Raw genomic sequence first — 21,268 nt, forward strand, 5'->3', positions numbered from 1 at the left:
GTGGTGGTTTAGTGTTAGAAGATATGCAAGACTTCTGTGTGGAGGTAGTCTTCAGGAAACTCTTTGACGCAGCTGCTTTAGACAGTAAAGCTGCTTCGGCAACATCTTGTGGCACACGCGCCTGTCACACTCAAAAGCACACTCTGGAGAGTGAGGCGGTGGGTCCCTCTCCTCAACTTTTTTTTGACGGGGACAGGTTATATGCCAGATGCATTGTATGCCCTTATGCAAGTTTGACAAAAGTGTTGGTGTACTCCATCTCTGCCCACAGAATGCTTTGGTTCAGACAGTGGGCTGCTGTCTCCAAGGCTCCTTTAGCTAGACTGCCTTTTCAGGAGCAGTAATTATTTGGCAAAGGTCTGGACGATCTCATGGATTCTGGGCTGGACCATCGCCCTACGACTCTGCCTGATAGCAGACCCAGCCTTCCTGGGATTCCGGTCGATCTGATTTCGTGGCTCCTAATGCTTCTAACCACATGCAAGTGCCATGTCATATGTATTTTCTCAGGGCTTTTGATGGTGGTATAATGGCTACAGGCATTCCTAATCTCCCTACTCCAATTCTGCACCCCCTGCAGAGCAGGCACAATGGCGCCAGGCTGTGGGATGCTCCTCTTCTGATAGGGGCCGGTTCTGATCTAGAATCAGAAAATAATAGTAAATATTGAAGAACTAAGGCCAGTACTGCGCAGACTTGCACGGTCTGTGACTGTATATGGCCGTTTGGTGAATAATGAGCTGAGGAGAGCTTTAATGGCTGGGAGGGTGTAGATGGACTGGAGTGAGCTTTGACAGAGACTTCAGTAGTTGCAACCTAAGAACAGTACAGGGCAGAGCTTTGGATTCTTGCCCAGAAATAGATAAGAAGAAAAAAACCCAACAAATTTTTAGATTGAATCAGATTGGGCAGACTAGATGGACCATTTGGGTCTTTATCTGCCGTCATCTACTATGCTACTCTCAGTTTTTCTTCCCACCTAGATGCCCCTTACTTCCGACAGGTGGGTCTTGGACTCTCTTCGGTCAGGCTGCAAGCTGGAATTTGGCTGGCCTCTGCCAGATTGGTTCATAGATTCTCCTAACGGTCGCCCAGTCAAGGAACTCAAGGTTTGAGTCATTGTTCAGTGCTGGCAGGATATTCAAGCTCTAGAGCTGTGCTACCCAAATGCTAGGGCTCAGGCAGAATACTCTTATCTACTTTCAGGCCGCGTCATTCTGGTGGCTCCAGATTGGCCTTGCAGACTATGGTACGCAGATCTGAAGTGTCTGCGCAAAGGTCACATCTATCCGGACCTTCTCATGCAGGGTCCGGTATCCCTGGAAGATCCGGATCACTTTGCTCTTACGGCATGCCTCTTGAGCATAAAGGATATTCTGCCCTGGTTGTCGATAATCTTCTGAAGTCTGAGAAGTCAACCTTGGTGTCGGCTTATGCTAAGGAGTAGAAGGCCTTCCAACATTGGTGTGCCGAGGACCAGGTGGACCTTGTTCAACTCCGATCTCACTAATTCTCATCTTTCTTCAGGCTGGATTGGATACAGGCCTCGCTGTGGCTTCTCTTCAGGTCCAAGTGGCTAAGCTCTTCTGTTTTAGATCCCAGGAGCGTTGATATTCTCTGGCGGCTCTTCCTGATGTCACTAGATTCTTGAAAGGGGATCTTGGTGTCAGATCGCTGGTTACCCATTCTTTTCCTTCTTGGGACCTTAACTGGGTGTTGACTAGCCTTACTAAGGCTCCTTTTGAGCGCCTTCGAGATTCTTCCCTCTTAGACTTGATGCTCAAGACTGTGTTTTTATGGTCACCATTATTTTGATGTGTCATGTGTCAGCACTGCAGGCTTTATCTTGCCAGGGACCTTTCCTCTGTATTTCAGAGGTGGAGGTTTTCCTTTCGGATGGTTTCTTCCTTCCTGCTGAAGGTAGTTTTGGTTTTCCATGTAAATCACAAAGTGTGTTTGCCTGCCTATCAACCAACAGGTTTCAAGACAGGATCACTTGTTGAAGTAACTGGATGTGTGCAGAGTTTTTTCTGCGTTATCTGGTATTCATCAACGAGTTTCATCTCTCTGACTATTTGTTTATGCTGGCTCATAAGTTAAGTGGGGCGCCCCTGCTTCCAGGGCCATGATTTACAGATGGATCTGTAGGTCCATTTTGTCAGCCTATTTTCTAGGAAACAGTCTCCTGTTTCCGTCAAGGTGTATTCTGTTAGGAGTGTGGCTTCTTTGTGGACTGAAACTTGCCCTGTGTCTCCTGTGGAGATTTGCAGAACGTTAACGTGGTCTTCTCTTCACTCATTTGCTAAGTTGTACAGAATGGACATAGCAGCAGACAGGACTCCACTTTTGGGTCCTCAGTGTTAAGGGTTGGCGCAGCATGCTCGCCCTAGCTTTTGGGGGGACTGCTTTTGTGCATCTCTACTGTCTAGGTTGTCTCACTTATTTCACTGGAAAAAGAGATTATGCACTTACCCTGGTAAACTCTCTTCCAGCAGATAGGTGGACTCCCGCCCTGTCTTTACTGTGCCTGCTTACAGTTTTCAGTCTGTTTATGCTTCTCCTAGCTGATTCTTGGATGCCTGCCAGCCTTTGGGGGCTGAGAAGAATTTATATATATGTTTCTATTTATTTGGGAGTCGTTTCTGAACTCCTTTGAAGCTTATGTTGGCGGTTAATGATACTGTTTAGTTACTGTTTGAGCAGAACAATTTGTTTGAGCCTGTTGCTGCAGGTGACTCTATGTGCTTTGGTACTGACTGAAGATGGAGCTACAGAGCCAAGTGAAGTATAACAGAGGCAGAGTGAAAAATTTGGAGTGGATTCCTTCTGCAGCATGTGGCTAAAGAGAAATAACCCTACTGTCTAGAAGGTTTCACCTATTCATGCTCAAGGCCCGGCACAGGAAGCAGATTTTCGGGCACCGGCACCAACGCACAGGACATGCTGGTGCCGGTGCTGATGCCGATGTGGAGGCTACACTGAAAGTAAGAAGAGGGTTCGGGTGGGCTGGGGGATCTCAGGTCGCGGCGGGGGGGGGGTGCTGGTGGCGGCGGGGGGGTGCCTGATGGCGGCGGGGGGGTGCCGGATCGGGGGGGGGGGGGGAGGGTGCCGGTTCGCGGGGGGGAGCAATGCCGGTTCTCGTGGGGGGGGGAGCAGTGCTGCTGGCCTCGGGGGGGGGGGGAAGGTGGGGGGGGGGAACATATCAAAGCAAGTTTCCCTTACTTCCTATGGGGAAACTTGCTTTGATATACGAGCATTTTGGATTACGAGCATGCTCCTGGAACGGATTATGCTCGTAATCCAAGGTACCACTGTACTGTTATAACTAGAAGTCTTGTGATTGAAGGTTGAACACCATTAAGGCCACAAAGATCTGGGTCAGATATTCATATGACAGATATATTGGTGGGTTACTATGGGTTTGTTGATGAATGTTATGATTAGATATGAAAAAAGGGTGTATTACAAGCTGAACTTCTCAGAAAGATAGAGTACAATAAAAGAAGATGAAAAACTGTCTTGGAAAGGAATGATATTTTATTAGTGATAATGTCCTGTGGCTGACTTCTGGAATATATCCTTGGCACTGTGGAAGGGATGAGCAGGATGATGGAACTTCTGATCTCTGCATAATCCTCTGGGTTATGGAGATTGCCCACATGTTGTCATCTTTAATGGTTTGATTTACTTGGCTTTACTCTAAAAATTTGAGTAGCTTTTATGCATCTTCTTTAAACTACTGTATACTTGTTTGCATTCTTAGCTGCTTGATTGAGTTTGGCCTTTTCTGATTCTACATACCAAAGAACACCAAAGAGTGAAGACCATCCATAATATGCTTTGCACACTTGTGCATGCTTCTGGTATGCACTATATAAATGATTAATAGTAAAAGCAATTATAAAAAAAACAATAGCTTCTTTAAATGAGTCAGTTGATATTTTTGCTATCAACCTTTACTATTGCTGTTTTTTTGTTTTTTATGTACAGTAATTTCCAATTTTGAAATGCAAGAATTAACATCTTTTATAGTCTTCTTAAATCTATCTTTGTAATGTTGTACAGGTCCAGCTTTCATTATATACCTATTTATCTGCTGAATTTATTGGCACTGCTACTATTTACACCACCATACGCAGAGTTGGAACAGTATTACAGCTAATGCATACTTTGAAATACTATTACTGGGTAATGAATCCTACTGATAGCAGTGGAATTACTCCAAAAGGGCTTGGTAAGTTATTTATTTAATAACTAATAAGGATGTGCATTTGTTAAAACACATTCAGTTTACTAAAATGTCTTTCAGTGCTCTTTAAAAAAATGAACTGCTCATTAACATACGCTGGGTTTAAGCGGCGCTAGAGGGTTTTTTGTGCAGGCCGGCGAGGTAAATGCTCTGTTGCTCATAGGAATTCTATGAGCGTTGGCGCATTTACCTCGATGGCCCGCACTAAAAACCTCTAGTGCCATTTAGTAAAATGAGCCCTTAAATAATAATGGTATGTAGAATAATCCAATTTCCATACTTTAAATAAGTTCAAATGTAGATTTAAAATGTTGGGATTAATACAAATGTATAAAACATCTCTGTGAAAATGAACTTTAGTCATGGAAAATAAAACCAAATATTCCTAAAATGAGCCAATTTTTTTTCTTGTGCACATTTTTAATAACTAGTACCTTTTTTAGAAAAATAAGTTAAAAAAACACAGTAGCTTTATATTTCAGTTTTAATTTCTTTAATAGGATTGTTGAAAAGCAATAGATGTTGCAGAATAAATTCTCTGAAGACCAGTTATTCAGAGCCATGCATGAATGAATATACCATACATAAACAGATAGCAACGTTTCACTACCTATACAGTCATAATTCCATAGCTGGTGGGCATGGCTAGGGAGTAGATAATGGGTGCATTTTTGAGTTAGGTGCCTGTTTTCAACTTAAGCAAAAGCATTTAGACCAAGAAAACCCTGGCATAAATATGGCACACCTAAAAGTTAGAACACTTAATGTGGCTTAGACGGCGCTAAGCATGATTCTATACAGTACACCCAGCTTTTACAGAATCCCACTTAACACCGCACTAGTTGACACCAATTTTTTAGGTAACAATATTAAGAACTTTTAGCCAAAGGGATGGGGACTGATCACTCATAATCCAGGTACTCTATTTCTAATTCCAGGTGCTTTAGACTTGGTGCATACAACTTTGTTGTAGGTGCTTACCAAGTTAGGCACCTAATTTTCAATTAAGTCCTATTAACGCCAATTATGTGGTATTAATTGCCAATTATAGGTGCCAATTAAGCCTATTAAGTTAGGCACCTCCATCAGCTAGGTGTGCTGATATAGGCACCTGACTTTATCCAGACTTTATATAATTTGGGAGATAGTTTGTGGGACTGAAAAGTATTTCCCGTCATTTTTACTAACAGGAAGAAAAAAGATAAATATGCTTAAACTATGTATTGATTACATAAGAACATAAGTATAGCCATACTGGGTCAGATCATGGACCATATAGGCCAATATTCTGTTTCTATAGTAGCCAATCCAAGTCATAAGTACCTGGCAGAAACCCAATTAGTAGCAACATTCCATGCTACTGATTCCAGGACAAGCAGTGGCTTCCCCCATATCTGTCTCAATAGTAGACTATGGAATATTTCTTTAGGAACTTGTCCAACACCTATTTTAAACCCAGCAACGCTAACAGCTGTTAACACTAGTGCTGCCCGATTCAGGAAAAATTTTTTGATTCGATTCAGCCTACTGAATTGGTTTTTCGATTCGATTCAATTTTCCTGCCCAATTGAGTGTTTTTTGTTTTTTTTTCCAAACATCCTGGTGGGTTTATTTTATAGCCTCTTCACCCCCTTTGCCTTCTCCTAACCACACTGGCGCTGTGGTGTAAACAAAATAAACAAACAAAAAAGACTTTTCCTCTCTCTGTTAAATCCTAGCTCACGTTTGCGGTCTAACAACAGCTCTGGCAGGATACATGTTTCAAATCTGACATATTGTAATTACAAAATGTAAAATAAAATTAGTTTTTCTACCTTTTGTTGTTTGGTCATTATTCAAATCTTGTTGGTCCCAGGCTCAGGGTCTTCTTTCTTCGTTCTAACCATCCATCTGCCATTTCTGTCCTCCCTTTCCATTTCCCTTCCCTCCTCCGGAGGTCTGGTATCTTTCTTTTTTTTCGTCTCCATCCACAGATCCACCTTTTCTTAACTACCCTTTCATCCAGCATCTCTCCCTCCTTCCCCACCATCCCAGGGCCCACCATCTCTCCCTTTCTTTTCCCAACTACCCTCCTATCTAGTATCTCTATCCCCCCTCCACACCATCCCTTGTGTCCAACTTCTCTCCCTTTCTGTTCCTTCCCTCCCTAAATCCCATTGTCCATCATCTCTCTCCCTCTCCTATAGTTTTAGACCCATTATTTCTCCCCCCCAAAGTCTGGCATATGCACATCTCTTTGAACCCCCCTTCCCTCCCTCTGTGTACTTCTACACCAGGGCCCTCCTCCCCTGAAGGTCTGTCCCCCCCCGAAGGCCTGCACCTCCCCCCTGAAGGCCTGTACCCCTCTTGAAGGACTGCCTGTCCTCCCTGAAGGCCTATGTATGCCACCATCCCTGGCTTGTCCCCCCCCTTAAAGGCCTGTTCCCCTCTTGAAGGCCTGCACCCCCCTAAGGCCTGTCCCACCCCTGTAGGACTGCCCCCCCAGGCCTGCCTGTTTCCCCTTTCAAGGCCTGTTCCCCCCCCTTAAAGGCCTATTCCCCGTTAAAGGCCTGCCTGTCCCCCCTTTGAAGGCCTGTTCTCCTCCTTAAAGTCCTGTTCCCCGTTAAAGACCTGTTCAACCCTTGAAGGCCTGCACCCCGCAAGGCCTGTCCCACCCCCTGAAGGACTGGTCCCCCAAAGGATTGCCCCCCACCTGAAAGACTGCGCACCCCCCAGGAAGGCCTGTGTCCTCTGCTGCGGCCCCGCCCCTCCTCTGACATCAGAGGAGGGGCAGGACCGCAGCAGAGGAAACAGCTCAAAGCACTGCAGTGCAAAGAGCTGTAACCGCGATCTTTGGCTGAAGCTGTAAGGTAAACAGTTCGGGGATGCCAGGGGGAACACGGAGGCCTTCCCGGGTGGGGGGGGTGCACAGTCTTTCGGGAGGAGGGGGGCAGTTCTTCAGGGAGGCCAGGAGGGAAGCCGGACGCAGCACTTCCTGACTGACCCTCCCTCCTCGCCCTCTAAAACAGGTGCGGCAGCGGCCAGCAAGAGCAGCGCTGCCGCTCCTGCTTGAGGGGGAGAGGGTTCAAATCGGGAAGTCAATTTTTTTTAAAATTTAAATCGATTCGAATCAATTCACCTGAAGTGAATCGGTGGTGAAACAATTTGAATCGTGAATCGGGCAGCACTAGTTAACACATACTGCAGCATCAAGTTCCAGAGCTCAACTATTCTTTGAATAAAAAAAAAATTCCTTCTTAGTTATTAAATGCTTTATTTTGCCACAACAGAAAGTAACAAGTTGTTTGAGATGCCTATTGTTCAACAAATTAATGATCATCATAGGTCTTAATACTTTTAGGATTCACAGGGTGTGGACTAGAGGTCTGCACGGGAACGGGGATCGCGGGGATCCCGCGGGTCCCGCGGGGATCCCGCGGGTTCCCCCCCTGGCCCACGGGACTCCCACGGGGACGCCCCCTGGCCCACGGGACTCCCACGGGGATGCCCCCCTGACCCACGGGACTCCCACGGGGACGCCCCCTTGCCCACGGGACTCCCACGGGGATGAAAACAACCTACCTAAATTCTGGCGATGCAAGTCTGGCGATGCAAGTCTGGCGTCGGGTCGGGAAATAGCCATGTTGAGCAGTGAGCTCAGCACGTACACAGATGAAAGCCTTGCTTGCTGATTGGTCCGGCGGCCCCGCCCCACCGTGCCGCCGGACCAATCAGCAAGCAAGGCTTTCATCTGTGTACGTGCTGAGCTCACTGCTCAACATGGCTATTTCCCGACGCGGGCATTAGGCTGTTTTTTGTCATTTCGGGTGGGGGATGGCAGCGGCAGCGGCAGCAGCAGCCTGAAAAAGAAATCATCCTGGCCGGGTTCGGTGTCATGCTCCGGAGCTTCTACAGCCTTCCTATCTCCCTCTCCCTTCTACCTGCGGCTCTCTTCGGCAACAACGATCGACACAAGCTTCTGGCGTCGGGGCCTACCCTCTGCGAGTCCCGCTTGTTTCAACTTCCTTTTTCCACAAAGGTGGGACTCGTAGAGGGAAGGCCTCGATGTCGGCAGCTTGTCTTGATCACCGCTGCTGACGAGTTGCTTAAGAGAGCCGCGGAGCAGGGGGGTGTTGCCAGGTGCAGGTAGAAGGGAGAGGGCCAGATGCAGGACTCGTGGGTGAGGGAGGAGAAGAGAGAGGGGAGAGAAACAAAAGGAAATATTTCATACTGGGCTGGGCCGGAGTGGAGGGAGGGTGGAAAGATTCTGGCTACAGGGTGCATTAACAATGGAAAAGGGGGGAAAGCTGAAAATGGAGATAGTGACACAAAGAAGAGAAAGGGTAAGCAGGACCTTCTGAATAAGGATAGAGATACAGAGGGGACATGAAGAGGAGGTGAAATAGAGACATAGAAGTAATGCTGAAAAAGTGTGTGTGGGGGGGGGGGGAGATAAAGACATTGAAAGGGCAAATGGTGAATATGGGGTAAAGACAAGGACAGAGACAAATGAAGATTCTGAAAAAGTGGTGAGATACGGATATAGGTGAGATGGACACAAAGAAGGGTGATGCTGGAAAATAGGTGGAATGGTAATTCTGACAGACACAGAAGGGAAATGCTGGATCAAGGAGAGATGGGGCTCAGGCTGGGTGGAATGAGGAGAAATGCCTTGTTGGCCCGGAACTTCCTCTCCTACGTCAGAATTGACGTCAGGGAGCGGAATGCTGGTCAGCGCGACGCTTCTGCAGGGAAAGCTTGGGACAGCGGTGGCTTGGGGACTATTCCCCGATGGCGGTGGCAGCAAACCGAGTGGCTTGGGGGAGGGCACGGAGAAAGAAAGAAAGGGGGCAGACAGAGAGACAGAAAGAAGGGGGAACAGGGAGACAGAAAGAAAAAGTTGGGGGAGAGAATGAGGTCTGGAGGAGAAGAAACATACAGGAGGCTGAAAGAAAGGAAGAAAGATTGGATGCACAGTCAGAAGAAGAAAGTGCAACCAGAGACTCATGAAATCACCAAACAGCAAAGATAGGAAAAATGATTTTATTTTCAATTTAGTGATCAAAATGTGTCTGTTTTGAGAATTTATATCTGCTGTCTATATTTTGCACTATGGCTCCCTTTTACTAAACCGCAATATTGTTTTTTAGCGCAGGGAGCCTATGAGCATTGAGAGCAGCGCGAGGCATTCAGCGTAACTCCCTGTGCTAAAACCTACTATTGTGGTTTAGTAAAAAGGGAGGGGGTGTATTTGTCTATTTTTGTATTTTGTTACCGAGGTGACATTGCATAGAGTCATCTGCCTTGGGAAATGTATATGGCAGATATCTTTGTTTTGTGTTCAAAAGAAAAGGAAATGCATTTCTGGTTTTATTTCTACAGTGTTGAAGTACTTGTTGGCCCTTGCTGTGACTGGTGGGGATCCCCAAGCACCGCCAGCAGAGGACCTCCTCTAGAGATGGTCAGAACTCCCCTCCACCAAGCGCAGCAGTTGCTGGCAGCATCCATGAGCCACTGAGGTGCCAGCATCTGTGACTCAGGGACGCTACTGCTGCCTGCCAAGCTTGGCAAAAGGGACCCCAGGCCAACTGCAAAGGAAGTCCTCAGCTGACAGTTTGTGGGTTCTCATCAGCTGAGTATTTATATTTTATATTTACATTAGAGGTTCTGGTAGAAACCCATTTACAAAGTATGTATTCTTCCCAATTAATATTTCCAAATTAATAGTCTCTTTGCTTATTTGTAAATGGGTCTCTACCAGAGCCTTTAATTCAGTAGCATAATTAAATAAAATAACTATTTCTGAAGTTTATAGGGAAGGATGGTGACGGAGGGGATTCCTCGCGGGGACGGGTGGGGACGGAGGGGATTCCTCGCGGGGACGGGTGGGGACGGAGGGGATTCCTCGCGGGGACGGGTGGGGACGGAGGGATTCCTCACGGGGACGGGTGGGGACGGAGGGATTCCTCACGGGGACGGGTGGGGATGGGTGGGATTTTGGCGGGGACGGGTGGGGACGGGTGGGATTTCTGTCCCCGCGCAACTCTCTAGTGTGGACCACAACATCCCTACTTGTGGCTTCTGCCAGTTAACAAAGGAAAGTTAAGTAGCAAAAACTGGCTCATTGACATCTCCATGGATGACTAATATTTCTTTATTGGCACTTAAAACATTGGAATGGCTCCTGAGTTCTTTATTACTATTGATGGATAAGCCTCTGGCATAAGGGGCACATCAGTATTCTTTGGGTAGAGGAAAGGAGCATTGCTTCTCTTTCTAATTGATGCAAAACAAGTATAATAATGTTTATTAGGATTATTAGCTGTGTTTTTGAAGATTTTCAACTAATAAAATGGAATATATCAGAAAGCTCCAACTATTCCATCCTGGCTGTCCAATTATTTCTGTCTGTACTTCCTAACTTGTGCTAAGAATCACTAAAAATTGAAAGAGGTTTTAATAATTATTAATCATTGTGAACTTAGGATATTACTAAAATGATAAAATCACTTTTATATTGCAAAATATTTGGTTTTAGATACTTTGTTTCAATTCAGATACTTTGTTTCAATTAAATCTATTATTGTATTATTTCTAGTTTATTATGCTATTTTAATATCATTATTATCTCTATCCAAAATATTTTAATTATATTCATTTTACTTTAATATTTTAATTGATATATTGTACTTTTCTGTATTTCAGATGGGCCTCGACCCTCACAGAAAGAGATAATTTCATTGCGAGCGTTTATGCTGCTTTTTCTGAAACAACTTATACTGAAGGTAAAATTTTCATTTCTCAACAAATAACTAGCTTCAAAAAGCATACATATATTTTGGGCCCCTTCAGGTTCGCTAACGGGCATCAATATGTACTGTTGCTGTACTCATAGAAATAAATGAGTTGTGCCAGGAGATAGTCCACACTAATACTGTTAGCGCATGCTTAATGTTAGAAAAGGGGGCCCTTAAATACCATAACTGTGTAACTGGATCTTATTTACTAACATTATAAGCAACTAGAGAAATGAGTGAGTCCTAATGTGGCTGGTTCATTGTATGACATGATGCTCCTACTTGAATTGTTCCAGAAATCACATCAAATAAGTATAAAAGTTTAGTCTTGGATAAACCTTCATCATAATACATCTAAATGTATATCAGAATGTATATTTGACCATTCTGAGCAATCTCATATTTTCTTATTTCTGTGTTTTAATATATTAGAGTATAATTACATACTGGAAATAGATCTTCAGAAAGTTAGAACTGTCTTCTATCCTCTCATACCTCTAACAACTGATCATGTATATTTATGTTTAGGATCGAGGAGTCAAAGAAGATGAACTGCAAAGTATTTTAAATTATTTGCTAACAATGCATGAGGTAAATCTTTTGTATGTTTTATTCCCATTTTTTTTTCACTGATGGTAGTTAGAATATAAGGCCTACTGAGTTTGCCTATCAGTACCAACTACTAAGTTCTAAAATTGGGAAAGGGAAGGGATTGGGACTTGTATACCGCCTTTTTTGTACTTTTACAACCACAGTCAAAGCAGTTTACATACAGGTACTTCAAGCATTTTCCCTATCTGTCCTGGTGGGCTCACAATCTATCCTCTTCCTCAGGGATCCTGTATGATTATTGCAGGCTTATGTTTAATTTTTTGTGCTTGTATCTCAGGATGAAAACATTCATGATGTTCTACAGCTGTTAGTAGCTTTAATGTCTGAACACCCTGCTTCAATGATACCTGCTTTTGATCAAAGAAATGGAATACGGTAAGTTATTAAGATATAGATATTGGCTTGAAAATATAGATTCATCAGTGTTTGACTAATGTATGCCCTGGGAAACTAGCCTTCAAGAAAGGATTGTTTAAGATTGTAGTTGGATTCTTTGCATATCTGACTAACATTTATTGAGCATCACAAGAATGGGCAAAAATATTTTACTATTGTACCAAAGTTTTTCAGATCATGTGTATCTCATCTTCATCAGGTTATATGCGGTGCCTTTTGGTAAGACTTTGGCACAGCAGGTGCATCATTGCTAGAGCTCTGAATTGTAAAGAGAGGAGTTTGTTTATATGTTTGTCATACAGAGGGAGAATTTAAATGTCAGTTGTTATATGCTAGACTTTTCAGAAACCTATTTAGTAAAAAGAAAATAAAATGTGATGCGTTATCCCAGGACAGGCAGGCAGCATATTCTCACATGTGGGTGATGTCATCCACGGAGCCCCGTTACGGACAGCTTTAAGAGTGCATCGCCACTTTAATTTTTTAGAAAGTTTGCGATTGCCCGTACTGTGCATGTACGAGTGCTTTCCTGCCTGACGTAGGCTCATGGTAGTTAAGTTCTTCATTTTCTGCAGAGCAAAGAAGTTTTGTTTTTGAACTCGATTCATTTTTTGTGCCTTGCCTTCACGAAATGTTTGATTATTTTTCATAGTTTTTTGATATTTCTTTTCTATTTGTTAAAAAAAGAGAAGAGATTTTTTTTCTCTTTTTTTCCATGTGGGCTTTGCCACATGGAAAAAAAGAGATGTTCGTGTTTCTCTTCAACCATTGAGTTTAATTTGGCTGATGCAGTCTTCCCATCCATGTCTAGGCCATTAATAGGCTTCAAAAAGTGCTGCAGGTGCCAAAGGCCGATTTCTATCACTGACCCACATAGTTGGTGCTTGTAGTGCTTTGGCCCCAAACACTGGGTCAAGTCCAGTTCTCGTTGTTCTATCTTGCAGAAGAGCTCCATTAAAATCCATAAACTTCAACAAGAAAAATTGTTTGGGACCGTTATGGACATCAACAAGATCTCACAACCATTGACGTCAAAGACATCGACATTAGCATCGGTATCAGGTGATCTTGGACCGTCAGGTAAGTCAGCTAAGAAGCCACCATCTTCCCAAACAGCGTTGCAGGTCATTGTTGCATTGAATCCCTTGATACAGACCAAGCAGCGATATTCCCTCTTGTGGCTTGCTTCTCCTTTGAAGTGTGCATCCTCGTCGTGGTTACCCTCTCCGAGGCAAGCTGCTGAACCATTGGTACCAGCAGAAAAGCCACAGGAACCAGGCCATTCCTTCCATGAAAAGTTCAATGAGTGGAGAGAGGTAGCCAAGATGGCAGCGGTGTGTGAGCTGAGAGTGAGACGCAGTTAAGAGCCAACAACTGCTGGATCTCCTCATTACCTGGATTGCAGTAATTTTGCTGCAAACGAAGAGAAAGGGGGTGATTAGAACCGTATCCTCGCCGGCACTAATGTCTACCCCAGCCCAGCAGATGGTCGATCGTTTCTTCCCAACTCTATCGACGATGACGCAGGTACCCGGAGGTTTGGATATCCCGGTGTTGGACATAGGCTTGGGAGAGCCTATTGCCCTTTTGGGCCTTGAAACATCTATTTTACCTCCGCCCTCCCTTAACCCTCCGTGTCCAGCTGTAACCGTGGCTCTGGGGCAGGAGACTTGTGATCCAGAAAGTGGATATATGGGGTCTCCCAGCGAGGGCACAGCGTCAACGGTAGAACAGCTGATGGCTACAATCAAGCGAACTGAGGAAGTATCAACTCCCACGGAGGCGTCCTTGAATAAAATCTGCCAGATGCTACAACGAATGGAGCCTAAGATGACTAAGACAACAGAAGAAGTAACTAATATTACAACTAAATTGGATACCTTAACTAAGACTGTGTACTCAATAAAAACGGAGTTTATAGACCAAGCCAGGCAAATACAGGAAAAAATATCACACTTGCAGAAGTTTGAAGCAGCTACAATTAAGGACAATACCTTGATTCATAGGAAACTTGAACAGATAGAAAATTATAATCGTTGGTTAAATCTTCGATTCCTGAATTTTCCTTTGGCTCCAGGTGTTTTACCTATTGATTTTCTTAAGAGGTATCTATCTGAGAACTTAAAAATTTCCCTTAATAATATTCTTCCAGTTAATAAAATATATTACCTGCCAAATAGAAAAGATTTACAAAAAGATTCAGGGAAAAAGAATGGTCAAGGAAGTCAGATAGACTTTGATAATATGTCTTTACTTCTTGAACAAACTTTAACAGCGGACACGGAAAGAGCTACTCTTTTGGTGTCTTTTGTCTGTGAACAGGATGCCAATATGATTTTGAAATTATAAAGAATTCTCAGAAACTATATGTAGGCCAGAAAGTATTAATATATCTCGATGTTTCTAAAACTACTCAGGAACGAAGAAAGGATTTCCTTTCTCAGCGTCAAGAGACAATTAAGTTAGGTGCTACATTCCTTCTTGCCTATCCCTGTAAGTGCCTGGTTAGGTACTTGGGTGTCAAATATACATTTTATTCTCCAGAACATTTGAAGCAGTTTCTAGATATTAAGAAAATCATTAAGTAATTAGTGAAAAAGGGGATTTTTTTGAATACTTTAGTCGTTGATTCACACTAAGCTTTTCGGCAAATGATATGTAATTAATTTCTCCCTTCATATGCTTTGACTACCTTTACTGAAATTGTGGTCTAAGAAAGGTGATTAAGATATGGTTATAAGAATTTTCTCTTTTTTTCCTTTTGGAATATTTTCCTTCTCTGTGTTTCATGTAGCAAGATGTTTTTGTGAATTGTATTTGAAAATTATAAATAAATAAATAAATAAAAAGAAAAGCTCAATGAGTTTTTCAAAAGGGAGCTGGGTAATATATTCAAGCTACATACACCAGCATGGACTCCCTCAGTACTGGCCCAGCCTGAGCATATAGCCACCAGGTCCTTTGGTACCGCAACTGTCTCTCCTGTACAATATCAACATGGATATTCATTCAGTCACCATTGCTCTTCTCGACGCTCGATCATCTCATTGAAGGTTAAGTTCTTCATCGATGCATCGGTCCATTTCATCGAGACATCAACACTCTTCATCTTGATGTTCAAAGTCCAGGAACCACTGTTCTTCATCATGTACTTCTAAGAGAAAGAGAGCTTCACTTGTACCTCTTCTTCTTCTTCTTCAGATCGGTATCAGAGTCGTCATAAACATCGACCCTCTCGATGCTCATGTCACCAAAGCATCTTTTTGACTACAATCTGATTCAGATGGAAACTTTTCCGCTTCTGCAACAGAGGTATATGATACTCTTTCAGAGAAGTCTCCTCAAATCTTCATCAAAGACAAAATCTCCTCTTGAAAGAGTTTCTTTCATGGACAATTGGGCGAAGAGTTACCTGTTAAATTAGAAGCTGACTCTGCCTACAGTGCTGAATATCTCGAGGCTTTAGATTATAATGAGCCTCCTAAGTAGCTTCTCAAACTAGCATTGCATGGTATTCTCAAAGAGACTTACAATAATTGAGAAACACCCTTGACCATTACTGTAGCTCCCAGAAAACTTGATTCTCTTTATAAAATCATTTCTTCCCCAGGCTTCGATAGATCACAACTTCAACCACCAATCACTACTTGTGGAGTCAACTTTGAAAAAACCTTTTCCATCAAAGGTCTATGCTTCAGTGCTACCTGGACGTGACAAATTTGGACGTTGCCTCTAACAAAATTTCACGTTGGCGAACAGAGTCCTTAATTACAATTTCTATATCTACTACTACTATTATTTATTATTTCTAAAGCGCTGAAAAGCGTACTAAACTAAACCTTAAGTTTATATACCGCATCCTCTCCACGGAAGTGGAGCTTGGCACGGTTTACAAGAACTTAAAATATAAGAAGAGAAAGGAAAAGGTTTACATGAGCTTATATATAGAATGGAAGAGTAAGGGGGAAAATAGAATTACATGTTAGAGAAGAACCAAGTTTTCAGTTGCTTGAGGAATAGTTCTGTACATTTTAACATACAATAGATAATCCCTTATGAGAAGATCATACAATCTAATTTAGACAGGACATTTCAGGGTTGGGGAGATTATGGTAGAGGAACTGATACAATAGGTCTAGGTATCTGACAGGAGTGAGTGGGAGTTAAGAGTTGAAAACAGATTTTAAAAAGGGGGCTTTTAGCTTGGATTTGAATTCTGCTAGGGATGGAGCATGATATTTTGATTCAGGCAGCCTGTTCCAGGCATACGGTGCTGCAAGAAAGAAGGGATGAAGTCTGGAGTTAGCAGTGGAAGTGAAAGGTACAGATAAGAGGGACTTGCTCGATGAACAGAGATCACGGGGAGGAGCATAGGGGGAGATAAGTGAAGAGAGATATTAGGGGGCTTCAGAGTGAATGCACTTGTAAGTCAGCAAGAGGAATTTAAACTATTCAGAAATGAATGGGGAACCAATGAAGTGACTTGAGGAGAGGGATAATGTGAGAATAGCTGCTCTCACAGAATATGAGTCGTGCAGCAGAATTTTGAATGGATTGAAGAGGTGAGAGATGGGTGCGTGGGAGGCCTGAGAGAAGTATGTTATACCTTATACTCTCGCTCAACAAATTGTATATCTATAATTTTACTTCCTAAATGTTTCTGCATTCTGTATTTCCTCTGACTATCTGCACACAGGGAGGTTTGTTCGTCAAGAGGAAGAGAAGAAAAGTCAGTGAGGTTTAGATTGAAATGATTCTGGATGGATGTAAGAGTGATTTTATTAGTATTACGGATTGTGAATGTATCTTTTTTGTTTTGATTTTGGACGATTCCTGAGGGTGAAGGAAAATCTAGTTGCCAATTAATAAGTAGGTGATCAGACCATGGTATAGAATGGGATTGGAAATTTTGAAATAAATGGGAAGTAGATGCGGGACAGAAAATCATGTCTATTGTGTTGCCAGCCGTGTGGGTGGGCAAAGAAAAAAGAGGAGTTAAAGAAAGGTCGGAGATCAGCGTTAGAAGTTCAGAGGTATTGTGATGGTTGGGCAAATTAAAATGAATGTTGAAGTCTCCGAGGATAACGGAGTCTGGATAGTTAATATTGAATTCTGAAATGATAGAGATAAGAGTTGAGAGAGAAGTCTTGTTTACTGGAGGGGGAAGATAGATTAGAAGAAAATTAAAAGTGTGAAAGAGTTTAATGGAAAATGGAAGAGTTTCAACTGGGGAGGTGGCAGAAAAATTAGAAGAATTAGATTGGAGGGGAATGGAGGTATGGTAAATGACGGCGACTCCACCTCCTTTTTTGTTTAAGCGAGGTTGAAAGATAGTCTTGTAATTGGGGGGACATGCTTGAGTTAAATAAGCTTCTTCTCCTTGAGCTAACCAGATTTCAGTGAGGCATAGAATTTGGAGTTTGTGTTGAATAATAGTATCATGAATGAGGTGATATTTATTTTTTAGGGATCGTACATTTACTAAACCAATGTTGAGTTTAGAGAGAGAATGAGGTGGGGTAGTAAAAGAGGTAAGAGAGGGACAAATTGGAATGATGGTGTATGATCTAGCCCATATTTCTGTAGGATAGGGGATTTTCTTAATAGGTCGGTGGCCCCAAAAGGTGGTAATTGAGGACATTATTTTATTGTTAGTAGGTTGAGAGATGGAGAGAAAGTGTTGTAATGGGGTGTGAGGTAATGGAGGAAAGGTAGAAAGGTTGGATATTAAGAGTAGCGTTGCAAATAGAAATACATTGATAGAGAAGACTTTATTAAGAAGATGAAGTAAGGCATGAAGGAGTTGCATGAAGGAGCGCATAAAGGAGCAGGACCTGCTCCTTAGGTGCGCTCCTTTGGCGCGCGCCTTCGGCGTGCGCTGCAAAGCAAGGGAATTTGAAGGAAACAGAACTACCGGTGGTGGATAGTGGGCGGAGTCGTCGACTAGTGACTGCTACGCTTGATGGAGGGGAGTTCTGGCCATCTCTAGAGGAGGTCCTCTGCTGGCAGTGCTTGGGGATCCCCATTAGCCACAGCAAGTACTTCAGCACTTTAGAAATAAAACCAGAAATGCATTTCTTTTTCTTTTGAACACAATACAAAGACATCTGCTATATACATTTCCCAAAGCTAACATATTTTAGTCAATAAATTCCGTTTTTTACCTTTGTTGTCTGGAGACTTATTTTTCCATCAAGTTGGTCCCAGTTTCTTTTTTCTGCTTTCCAGTCTTCTGCAAATTCTTCTGTTGCTGTCCATTGGTTCCTCCTACCATGATCCAGCATTTATCCTTCTCGCATTCTCTGGACCATGTGCAGCATCTTTCATCCTTGCCCACCAGCCCCATGGTAAACATTTCTCCTTCTATCACTCCTCTCCAGCACCATGCCACATCACTCCCTCCATTCCCTTCACCACTATGTCCAACATTCCTCCCTCTTGCATCCCTTTTAGTCTGTCCCACAGTTCCCTTTCCACCACATTTCTTCCTCTCATCTTTCTCTTCCTTATCATCTGTACCTCACTCCCTCCCTGTGACCAAAAATTCTCGTCTTTCTTCCATTCCATGTATACACCATCTCTCTTTCCCTCTCACTGACACACTCACACCCAGTTCTCCCTTTCTATTCCCTCCCCCACCTCAGCATCTCTTTCCCTCACTTCCTTCATCCTCTCTCTCAAGTTTATGCCTTCTGTGTCCAAAAACGCACTACCTCCCTCCCTGCTGTGTTCTCTGTTTGCCTCCCATCTACTAACGCGCTTCCTCCTAGTTGCAACGTGTGCCATGCGTGTCCGCTCCCTCCTTTCTTTTCTGCCCTCTTCCCGCAAGACTGTACCTCCCCTGACGTCAGAGCTGCACTTCTTCGCAATTCAGCGGGCCCTGCATGCTGCATGTGGCTGACGTGAAGCCTTCCCTCCGACATCAGTTCTGACGTCGGGGGAAGACTTCCGGGTCGGCTACGGATGGCATGCTGGGAGTGCTGCACGCTGCATAGCGATGGAGGGCAGGAAAAGGAGACATGCACAAAGATATTCAAGCCCCTCGGCTCGAGCTGCCTCCAACCCCACGGGATCCCCGTGACCCGAGGGGGCATCCCCACAGTATCCCCTTGATCCAAATGGGAAACCTGAAGGATTCCTGTTATCCACGTTCCTATGCAGCTCTCTAGTAGAGAGAGAACTCCTTGTGTAGATGGTTGGAATGGGCTTACAGACAGAGATTCTAATTTATTCAAGAACAAAACAGGGCCTGTTTATATCACTTTATTTCAATTTGATATATCATGTACATATGAAAGTGGTTTACAGTTTCAATGTTAAAGATTCCATTATCTAAATAAGAAGAGATTTGCAGTGGGAAAGTTGAAGTGACTAGGAAGGAAAGGAAAATGAACAGAGAGACAATGAGCCCTACCTGAATGAGTAAGTTTCAGATTCGGCATAACTGAGTAGTTCACCAACTCAACCACAAACACTAGCTTTCTCTATAAACAAGCCTAAAAAAATACCTGAGGCAATTTTTAAATTGCTTATCCTGCTTCAAACCTCAGACAGAGTGGCACGGTTTTCCAGAATGATGATGCCACAAATTAAGAATCATTCTATGTAGTATGTTCTTGTCTTGCTTGAAACCACAGAAATTATAGTTAACATGTTATGCTGTGACATTAGGGAGATGTGAGAGATTCCTGAATTTTCCAGGAACCCTGCATATTCACCCAATAAGCACACATAAACCACTTCAGAAGGTGCAACAAAATGTTTTATTGAGACATCTACCTGAGCCTATTCTTTCATAGGTTCAGGAAAGGCAAATATATACTTTAAAAATTTATATCTCATGTCTAGGGCAGCAGCCTGTACATTTTAGGCAGTTAGCCATATCACTTTCAGTCCAGCAACCTCAGCTTTTGGTCAGTTTCCCCAGTTCTCTCAGGTTTAAAGCACCATAAGTCTGGTTCCTACTTTACTTGTTAAATAGTCAAAACGGAAGAACATTTAGGAGAAAGAAACCCCTTTTCTACAGATGATCCAGCTTCAGCTCAGCTGCTACACCCCAAACAGGACAGTCACCTTTAAACCAGTAGGTTCAGTTTACAGAGCTCTTGGATTAGGAGCTTACCTCTCTAGTGTTTTCTTGGATGGGTTCTTGGCTAGCTTTCTCACTCCAGTCCTCCCTAGGGCTTGAATGCAGCCACAACTAGGGAAGGGTTCTCTCCTTTGGGATCCTCTCACTCAGGGACCTCCCTCCAATGATTGTCCTATGTGGCAGATAAACACTTCATTGCTGAACCCTGCCCCTGACTCAGCAGGTTTACCTTGTAAAGGTAGCTCAGCATTGAGCTATAAAACCCAGTGTGGTCTGGGACATGGAACTTTGTAGAGTTCTGGCAGTCCCTGCAGTATGGAGGTGGAATAGTGGTATTAGCAGAAGATAACCACTTACTCTTTCACTGGAGGATGCAAGACTGTGTGACACAATGAAATTGGCAGTAATAAAAGGTATTGCTTGATGAATTGCCCAGAAAGTTATAATTAAAATTTTAAATTGAGACTGAAGTGAAATGGAGCCATTGCTGTTTTTTGAAAAGTGGAATCATATGAGCATATTTCTTTTTTATTCAAATGGATATAGAAGTATGGTAAATAACTGTAAAAAATATGTACATTAAAAGTTGAATAAATTATAATGGGAGCAAAACAAATGGCTTTTTCAGATTGTATAGAATAACATTTATCAATAGAAACAAAGGAAAATGATGACAGTTAAAGACCATAAGGCCAACGGAGTCTGTCCATTAGTATCAGCTACTAAGTTCTAAAATTCCTTCCTCAGTGATCCTGTATGATGGTACCATGCTCACTCACATTTTGATATTGTTTCTCTCCTGCCTGTAATTCTGTGAGGTTGTTCCATGCGTCTACCACCCTTCCTGTAAAGAAATATTTCTCCCTTTAACCCTTATCTTATGACTCATTATTCCAGAGCTTCCTTTTCTTTGGAGACATTTAAATATCTGTATGATATCTTTTCTATACCACTTTTCTTCCAGTATATGCACTTTATTTTTCACCAACAAGCAGGATTAAGTGAGGCGCATGAGAAGCCAACTGTGCAGGGACAGAATGGCTCTCCCATAGCTTAGAACTTCAGCTAAGAGTTCTGAGCATGGCGCTTACTCTTAGGAGATGCAGCAGTCTCCTCACCTTCTCTAATTTTCTTCCATTTTAATTT

The 21,268-nt window shown here is 43.1% G+C and overlaps 1 protein-coding gene across 1 annotated transcript in view; it reads left to right on the forward strand.

Annotated features, from left to right (window-relative positions):
• The window catches only part of NBEA (neurobeachin), an 812,633-nt gene that overhangs the window by 127,769 nt on the left and 663,596 nt on the right, over positions 1-21,268 (forward strand). The window contains 4 exon segments of the mRNA XM_033948014.1: positions 4,066-4,234; positions 10,934-11,013; positions 11,554-11,616; positions 11,915-12,012. Coding sequence (XP_033803905.1) covers positions 4,066-4,234; positions 10,934-11,013; positions 11,554-11,616; positions 11,915-12,012 — 410 coding nt within the window.

Source organism: Geotrypetes seraphini, chromosome 6 (genome assembly GCF_902459505.1).
Source record: "Geotrypetes seraphini chromosome 6, aGeoSer1.1, whole genome shotgun sequence".
Classification (NCBI taxonomy): Eukaryota; Metazoa; Chordata; class Amphibia; order Gymnophiona; family Dermophiidae; genus Geotrypetes; species Geotrypetes seraphini.